We start from the raw sequence: 9,508 nt of genomic DNA, 5'->3' as shown, positions 1-9,508 counted from the left end.
TGCAGCGGTATCGCGCTTCTTGCGGAGCCGCGCACCGCGGCGATACGCTCTCTGCGTAGTGGCCTCGCTCCCGTCAGCCGCCGCGCTACGTTCCTTGCGGAGCCGCGTGTCGCTGCCATGGCGGACGGGGGCCGGCTGGAGCTGCTGGAGCGCCGCGTGCGGGAGTTGGAGCGGGAGCTGGAGCTGGCCCGGGGCGGGCAGGCTGCGGCGAGGGCCCGCATCGAGACCATGAGCCCGGAGGTGACGGACTCCAACCCCTACAGGTGCGGGTTGTGGGGGGGAGGGAGCGGCAGAGGGAGGGGAGAAATGAGGTGGATGTGAAAACAGTGTAAGTCGTCACCGACCTGCAGAATGGTTCGGGTTGGAAGGGACCTCGAAGCCCACCCAACCCAGCGTGGGCAGGGCTCACACCCACCGGGTCAGGCTGCGTAGGGACCCATCCAACCTGGCCTTGAGTGCTGTAGGGATGGGGCACCCACAGCTTGTCTGGCAGCTCCGCCAGGGTCAGCACTCTCTTGTGTTTGCCAAAAAGGGTTGTATAGTTGTGTCCATTAGACCATATCCAACAGCAGTCACAGCAGCAGTGAAAACAGCTGGGCTGAGTCTACTCCTCGGCTGCCTTACTTGTAAAGCAAAGGTGTTTTGCAACTTTAAATATCGGAAAAGCAAAGTTTCCATTAGAAATACAGAGAGCATTTTGTTAATAATGATGCTGTTTTTCTTCGTAGTCGCTTGATGGCATTAAAAAGAATGGGAATTGTCAAAGATTATGAGGTAAGCATGTATCTGCCTTAAGGCAGCCATGTATTTCCACCTCTCTCCGCTCGCCCTAGCCCCACAGGGATTGGTGTTGATGCACTGATCTGTATGTTATTTCTTTCCACAGAAAATCCGTACTTTCACAGTTGCTGTAGTAGGTGTGGGTGGAGTTGGCAGCGTGACTGCTGAGATGCTGACAAGGTGTGGCATTGGTAAGGTAATATGAGTTTTCATCTATTTCTTTATAGAAGATAGACTAGTCCTCTTTATTAAAAGTTAGGTTTGGTTTTCCTCTGTTGATTTTGCCTGAATGAAAGTACTGTGAAGAAAGCACTCGTTTAATGGTATTTAAATAAAATAAATGAAGAGTCTTAAGTCTGCATTTTTCTTACCTTAATTAAATTTATATAGTTCAGGGTTAGTCCTGTATCACGTGAGCTGTTTGATTCTCGTCTTCTCTGCACTCTTACGTGAAGCCTAATCATCATACCAGATTATTGCAAGAGGAAAACAAAAGGAAAAGGAGGGGGTAACTCACATAGAAGATTAAGTCCTATGTTATGAAGATATGTTAATAGTTAAGAGTTTGACATCTCTAGCAGAAGTCAGATGTATTTTTACTACAAAAGTTAGTTTGTCATGTGGCACTTACAGCTAAACATTTAGCAGCAGTTAAAGATGACTGATAATTTTCTTAATGAAAAAACTGCATTATCTCTGTATTACACAGTATATTCCCCCTTCCTCTGCAGGAGCAATTCCTGTAGAGCAGCATCCTGTATCTAGAAAGGATGTTCCTTATGTTCAGTAATGTACCAATTCAAAATTCATAACAGTCAACGTATGTGAGTATACCATAGGCACTTAAAGTTAATTGTTTATGAAGAACTACCTGCCAAGACACAAGTGAAAGAAATGACATATCCTAGTTAATGCCAAAATGGCAAGTAGGAATGTGAGAAGAGTTGATAGCATCCATGTAAATAATCTCTCTGATCTCTCGAGTATATTTATAGTTTAGAACAAAATGAACAGATTGCTTATTTATGTGTTTATTTAAACAGCAGCTGTTTAAAATGCCCTGTTCTGGAGCTCTATTTACGAAGTATTTGGAGGTTCACATGTGTCAATACAATCTTTGTTGTAGCTTCTTCTGTTTGATTATGACAAAGTGGAACTGGCAAACATGAACAGACTCTTCTTCCAACCTCATCAAGCTGGATTAAGTAAAGTGCAAGCAGCAGAGCATACCTTGAGGTATGACTTACAGAACTGGACATCTAACTGTGTATATCCAGGATGCTGTTACAGCAAAACAGTGTTTCACACTTTATCACTTATGAAGTAGCATGGTCTAGTGTGGGATTTGAAAATAGAGCAGTTGGGGGAAAGATTGCTATTTTTAAGGATGTTTTTTATCCTGCCCAGAACTTTAAGGTGAATGAACTGTCTTTGTATAGCTGATAATCCAGCATAAATCATTACATTTCAATATGTAGGTTGTTTGTTTGTTTTGTTTGGGGAGGAGGGAATGGAGGGGGGGAAGAAGGTCTCTTCATCTAATTTGTTGTTTTGTTTTTTTACAATTATGGGTGCATTCTAGCCTTCAAAATGAAAGCTGAAGACTTAAGCAGTACTTGTGAAGTTAGGGAGTGAAATGCAAGTTACCCTCTTTATTAACGTTGCCTCATTTAATTCTTTGTTAAGAAACATTAATCCTGACGTGCAGTTTGAAGTACATAACTACAACATCACTACACTGGACAATTTTGAACATTTCATGGATAGAATAAGGTAAAATGTGTGTTGTAATAGGTACCGTTTTCCTGATATAGTTTCTTATGAGTGTATACTGTACAACTATATTAATATAAATGCCCTTATATTTAAGTTGCAGCTTCAACGTGCTGCTGTTCCTACTCCAGAACGAAGCTGCTCTTTGTATTTTGTTTTGTATTTGCACAAGTTTTGTCAGAAGTATACTTCCCCTGTGCCTCTGTGCTTTTAAATAAATGCATTGATTGCTGTGCTGGCATGACACTCTGCCAGCAATTTCATGCAGACTTCTGCTGCTTGTTTCAGTAACGGTGCACTAGAGGAAGGGAAGCCTGTTGATCTTGTTCTAAGCTGTGTGGACAACTTTGAAGCTCGCATGGCAATTAACACGGTGAGACCATAGGCATGAGTTCATGGAGGTCCATTTTCTTTTATAAATATTGATAGAAATTGTGGGGACTACAGAAAAGATTGGAACTTTAAGGATTTCTAAGAAAAGGGAACAGAATCTGATATTTTGCCCAGCTCTTGTAAGATGCATTTGATGTAAATATAAGCATAGTCTCTTGTTTATAGAATGGTACTGTCAAATGTTTGTAGGTTAAATCTTAGAAACTTTCTAATACTGTGTATCTAATTGTGTACTGTTTTGTATACTGAAAATTTTTTAAGGCATGTACCTAATCATCCTGTTTTGCTTTATAGTTAGCAGTCAACGCAGGGTGAATGCCAAATGCATGGTTTGTTGTCCTACGGCTAGCTTAAGCTGCAGATTGCATACACTGAATGTACGCAGATTCTCTGGATCTGTATTTCTAAAAGCATAGGGAAAAAAGCAAAACTCTTCAGAAGTAGTTTTTCCAATTAGATCCTGTAGTGTGGGTCTAGTAACTGGATCTCTAATGCCTGTATTTGTTTAAAAAGCATTCAGCTCCTCAGGAAGTCACAAAGGCACAGCTTCGTGAGAAGAAATTTAGTTTATCCTTTGATTTGTCCTTTGATAAACAATTTCCATTCCATCTGATCACAGCCTTCCTGGGTTAAAGCACAAGGGTCACTATGCTTAATCATTCTCAATTTACAACTTCTTTCATTAAACTTTTGCAATGCTGATGTGTGTGTCTCTGTGTTTCTAAGGCCTGCAATGAACTTGGACAAATCTGGATGGAATCTGGAGTGAGTGAAAATGCGGTGTCAGGACACATACAGCTGATCATTCCTGGTGAATCTGCTTGTTTTGCGGTACGTGGCGCTCAGAGGAATTTGCTGGTTTCTTTCTTTTGAAATGGGACTGGGAGTATGAAGATCAGCTGTCTAGTGAATGTAATCCTGGCACAGATGATGGAGTAGCTTAAAATTGTGTGTGCGACCTGATTGTCGGTTTGGTTTTGATGTCGTTTTGGATTTTTGTTTTTCTTTAATGCATTTTTGTTTAAACTGAATGTCTTTCCTTCCCCTCAGTGTGCTCCTCCACTTGTGGTTGCTGCAAATATTGATGAGAAAACGTTAAAACGAGAAGGAGTTTGTGCAGCTAGTCTTCCAACAACGATGGGTGTTGTGGCTGGGATTCTCGTACAGAATGTTTTGAAGTAAGTGTCTGACTTGCTGCTAGGCAACATACAGCACCATAAGAGAATAGTTCCTTCAGGTTTCTTGAATAATGATTAATTTGGTTCTTTTTCTATATTTATGACTTATTTGCTGAAAGTAGGTGACTGCAGTTTATTTTAAGGCAACTACAGCTTTCCTGGTCACTGGTATGAAAGTGTATTCTAAAAGTTCTGTTGTCAGGTTTGTACTTGTGTGTAAAGATCTGTTTTCTCTGTGTTTCCAGGTATCTTTTAAATTTTGGTACTGTGAGTTACTATCTTGGCTACAATGCAATGCAGGATTTCTTTCCAACTATGGCTATGAAGCCAAATCCGCAGTGTAGTGATCAAAATTGCAGGAAACAGCAAGAAAATTATAAGGTAAAATTGGGGTTGTTCAGCCTGGAGAAGAGAATGCTCTGGGGAGAACTTAACAGATGATTTATGTGTGTGGGGCCTAAAGGAGAAAGCTGAGGAGGGACTCTCAGGGAGTATTGTGACAGGACAAGGATTAATGGCTTTAAACTGAAAGAGGTACATTTAGATGATATATAAGGAAGAAATTCTTTACTCATAGAATGGTGAGGCGCTGGCAAAGGCTGCCCAGAGAAACTAAGGATGTTCCATAGCTGAAAGTGTCCAGAGTCAGGCTGGATGGGGCTCTGGCAGCTCTAATGGCAGGTGTCCCTGCCCACAGCAGGGGGCTGAAATCAGATAGTCTTTATGGTTTGGGCTAGAAGGAATCCCTTTCCAAAATTCTCTTAAACTGCTCAACCCTTCGGGCAGGTCATATTGTTGAGTGTAAATGGTCTTGTTTTAATTTGCAGGTATTCTGCCTTTTCATGCCTAATAAAGTGCAAAATAGTGATTCTGTATCTTAAAATAAGCATGAATACTGTATTTTATCTTCCTTGCTGTTGGAAATTGAACTGCTTTATATACTGTATCTTTTTAATTATATTTTTCCTTCAGATAAAAGAAGCTGCACAACCAAAACAAGAAGAAATTCATCAGGAAGAAGAAATAGTGCACGAAGACAACGACTGGGGTAAGTAGTCTGCTGATGATTAAGTGAAGCTTGATACTGGGAACAGCATTTAAATTCTTTTTTTGGGGTGAGGGAGCATGGACTTGTCGTGCATCCTATTGTTTGTAGCTTACAATGTGTAACTGCTGCTGATTTTTCACAGTTTTTGACGTAATGCTGAAACAATTTGATATAGTTTTAATATAAAGAGCACATTTTAGGTTCAAAAGCTTAGCAGTGTTTAAATAAAATACTTGGTTATTCTTATCTGCAATTTACACGTATGGAAGCATTTTCTAAAGGGAAAATGTGTTATTGTTAATGAAGTAGTTGAATTTGAAGGTCTTTCTGCTTTTTTTTTTTTCTGTTTCAGAAAATTAGCTGCAAGTTTGTTCTTCCTATAATGTAGCAATTAAATAATTCTTCTGACTTTTAATGGAGTTTTCTATTCCTTTTAATGCAAAGGCATCGAGTTAGTATCAGAAACTACAGAAGATGAGCTGAAGGCTGCTTCTGGTCCAGTACCTGATCTTCCTGCTGGAATTACTGTAGCATATACTATCCCAAACAAGGTAATATATTAAAAAAAAACAGTGTCTTTGTAAATATTAAATAAATCTTACAGACTAAATGTATGAGATTAGCTACTTTGGTTACCCTTTAAACCTTAAAATAAAGTATCATCTTAAACAAGTCTGGTAAAACTGAAGCTCAGCTGGTGTCTTCTACAGTTCTGTGTTTCCATGAAATATATTTCCTTAAATATGGATGTTAGAGTGAATGTAGTTCTGAAGTGATAGGAGTGAATGTATTTCTTGGGGTAGGAAGGCCAAGAAATAAGAATTTCTCAGCTGATATTTTTGTGACTGATATTTTTACTATCTTTACCTTTCTGAAAGTGTGCACTGTCAAAGTGCAGTTAGCATACTTGGGGAACATGCAGTGTGTGTGTTTTGCAACCTCACCTTTCAAACTTCAGTCAGAATGGGGTTTGTGATTTCTGGACCAGTGTGCTGAGTTAAGCCTGATCTTGTAATGGAGTGCTTGGTTCTGGGAAAGCGTGATGTAACTGCAAGAAATCTCGTTTGTGTAGATGATCTTGTGTGCTTCTTCTGTTGCTGACCTTTTCTTCATTTTACTACCAGGAAGAGAATGTGACAGCTGAAGAAACAGTGGCTGAGTCTGAAGAAAGCCTGGAAGAACTCATGGCCAAAATGCGGAACTTGTAGCAAAACAAATACTAAGGGCAAACATGGAAGATTGGATTGGCATCAGGTTTCAAGTAGGCTTTTGTTCCCTCCACTGAAGCTTTACATGTCTAATGAAATGGAACTGTTATATAGGTGGGAAGTAGACAGACTTATCCTTGTTTATATTTTGTTGTCTTGTCATGGTTTTAACATACAGAGTTGCACTACTGTAAGTTTTAATTTTTCAGCATTGCTGGGATCCAGATGGAAAATTTAAGGAGGTGGATGAGGTTTAAAAAAAAAATGTATAGCACACGATATCCAATATCAATATTAAATTATGAAAATATAGTATGAGACAAATGAAAGATGAAATCTGCTGTCTGGAGTGGATAGAATAGGTCAAGGGCAGCTGACAGAGCCTCACTCATTGCCGCTTCTCATATTCCATGCACTCGTACTAGGTTGTTCACTGGACTGTGTTTAAAGTCTTGGCGTGGATTATGTTGTATGTTTTTTCAGTGAGTAAATGTAACAGTTCAGCCTTTGTATCAGCCTTAAATACTCCTGGTATGGATATATAGAGATATTTAACTTTCATGGTTTTTTTTTTTCTTTTCATTTTTTACTACTGCTTGTTTATAATTAGCTGCCTGTATGTGATAGTGCTTTGAGTATGAAGAGACATAGAATTCTTTTGTTAGCAGGTAATTCAGCTAGCAGGCTGCATATTGGCATGTCATCACTTCAACAGGTCGATGCTTCCTCTGGCAAAATCCATAAGAATCAACAGTTACACTGGGATGCACAGGAGATTTTTCTCTCTGAAAATCATACTGTTTTAACTGTTTTTTAAACTATCCCCATCATATGGGCTATTTAATGTACTTAATCAATGTTTGTGTAGGAAGGCTTCTGAAATCAGATGCTCTAAAGGTTTGCTGTTGCAAATATCTCAATTGAGTGCCTGAACTATTGTATTTGTCCTGTAGATAATGATAAGGCAGTGGTATTTGCTTCAAATTATTATGTGTTAAATTGACCCGTAAATGTATGTGTTATGTAGTGCCAGTACCTTACATACATGGAAGTACTGACTTCAGGTATTTCAACTATGGGTGTCTGATCCAGAATGTTATTACTACTTAGATTTGGCTTAGAAGATTGTAAATTGTAGTATCTCCAGTGATACAAATATTTCTAACTGAGGCTATCCAAAAATCTTTCTGCAGCACAGTGCAGCTAAGACAGAATCTGCCAGTATGTGTTAGCAGCATTATCTGAGCAGCAGGTAAAAAGAGAACAATATTTTGGAGGTGCTTCTGTCTCTTAGGGTTGCTTGTGTAAAAAATAAAAAAATAATTTTTTTTTTTTTTAAATTGCTTCCTAATTTCAAAGGAATGATTACAAGCTTCAAAAATGTGTTTTCTCTACAGCTAACATGAGACTGCATTATTTATACAAAAATGATCTTAGAAGTTAGTGAGGGTTTTATTCCTGGGGGAGTGTTCGTTTTAGATAAGAGTTCAGTTTTGGAGAAAACATTTAAGAAATACTTTGTAAAGAGTAAAGGGAAATACAGAAATCAGTGTCAGTAAGCCTGCTAGCATGATGTGTTAAATTTAAGTGTTACATTCCTTTGTGAGACACTTTACCTTTCTGTTGGGAACAGTAAATGTGAGGCACATGCTTAACTCAGGAGACTGAGGAAAACGGTTCTCTCACTTCTCCAAATTTAGTTAAACTGGACTCTATTTGTCTGCCAGGACTGCTGTCACATGACTGACAGCACTATGGGAGGTAACTGTTTACCATTTTACTTCATAGGTATTGATTTGCTCATCGAATTACATTTTCGTTTGTGCGCTTTCAAAGTTTGGAAATGCTTTTGTATTGCTTTCACATGCTCATATACAGGAAAACTCTGAAGTAGAAAATACTTGAAGAAGCCTGTTTTTATAGTTCTGATTGTTTAGAAATAAGCATCAGGGCAAAAACAAAAAGCAGCTTGAAGAATCTTTTTCCAGTTAAAAAGATATTTACAAGTATAGTGTATTTCTACCATAAAACCTAATGGAAAATGTATTATTTGTTAGTTCATAACAAAAAAGTTAAACATACTGCAGTGTTTTTGTTTGCCTTTGTTTGCTGGCAATCATGGAAATAAAGGTCTCTGTTTTTAGTGCCTACCACAAATGTTATTGAAATGTTCATGTTCTGTCCATGTGATTTGATCTCCATTGAAATTGAGACTTTCTTTTGATGTGGATCTCTCTCTATAAAAATTAAATAAATGACAAAATTTGGCTTATAATAGATCTACAACTTGCTTGGTTGTTTTTTGTTTTGTTTTTAAATGCATGTTTTGACCATAGCTACAAAGTTTATGGCCCATACATTGCCTGCAAGATTCTCCACTATAAACCACAGTCTCGTAATACTTTGTTAACATTTTTCTTTGGGTTGATAGAGAAAGCTTTCTATTTCTTTGCTATCTCTGCTAACTGTACCAGGGATGGTCAAGATCTGCCACTTCTAGAGCCTGATGTATTCTTCCAGAAGTAGCCATGCAACTGATGAAGAAACAGGAGAAAGGTCACTCAAAGAACAGTAATGATTCAGAACTAGAAATCATCATTAAGTGAGGGAAGTTTGATAAGATGGGAGGTCTAGAAAGCAGTTTCCTATTTCAACTAGAAGTGTTAAGGAAACTGAGAGCAAGATACTTCACTGTACGTGTTAAAATCAGAACCGAGTTCATAGGCTAGCTTGGATATCTGTTAATTAATGCTGCAGGATTTAAAGAAAAATATTACCACACCTTAGAAAAGTAAGCAGCAGAAACAAACAGAAATCTCCTTTCCACCCTTCTCAACTTTTTCATTCTCCTTATTCTGTTGCAGTCCTGCCAGCATCAGTTTCTAAGGTGGCTGGAACACAGTGGAAACTTTGTCTCCTTAAGAAAACCTTTTACTGAAGAGAAATGTCAGAGTGCTGTTACAAAGATCAAAGCTTCCTGCTACTGTGTAATAACTTCAAGTTCTACTTCTTAATCCTTTTTTAACTAAGCCTTGACCTACTGGGTTGCATGTTTGTTCTGCCAGTTTCATACACCCCTCCTTTTGCCCAGTAACACCAAGCTATTAAAACCTTTATTACCAGAACAA

At 38.6% G+C, this 9,508-nt stretch overlaps 1 protein-coding gene across 2 annotated transcripts; it reads left to right on the top strand.

The window, feature by feature from the left end:
- The first annotated feature begins 97 nt into the window (after positions 1-97).
- Positions 98-6,403, top strand: UBA5 (ubiquitin like modifier activating enzyme 5). Of its 2 annotated transcripts, XM_065752574.1 has the most exons (12): positions 98-263; positions 729-774; positions 887-976; positions 1,907-2,016; positions 2,467-2,553; positions 2,842-2,926; positions 3,673-3,777; positions 3,997-4,124; positions 4,370-4,505; positions 5,097-5,172; positions 5,617-5,723; positions 6,297-6,403. In XM_065752574.1, exons 1-12 carry the CDS (start codon positions 118-120, stop codon positions 6,378-6,380), a joined length of 1,200 nt encoding a protein of 399 aa, XP_065608646.1. In that variant the 5' UTR covers positions 98-117; the 3' UTR covers positions 6,381-6,403. The 2 variants fall into 2 exon arrangements, with proteins under 2 accessions (XP_065608646.1, XP_065608647.1); XM_065752575.1 differs by lacking the exons at positions 98-263; positions 729-774 and having other exon boundaries at positions 893-971.
- The last annotated feature ends 3,105 nt before the right edge of the window (positions 6,404-9,508 follow it).

This window comes from Cyrtonyx montezumae, unplaced genomic scaffold (genome assembly GCF_038088225.1).
Source record: "Cyrtonyx montezumae isolate F1298 unplaced genomic scaffold, pur_monq_1.0 scaffold_8, whole genome shotgun sequence".
NCBI classification, from domain to species: domain Eukaryota; kingdom Metazoa; phylum Chordata; class Aves; order Galliformes; family Odontophoridae; genus Cyrtonyx; species Cyrtonyx montezumae.
This window is presented reverse-complemented; position numbering and strand designations above follow the sequence as displayed.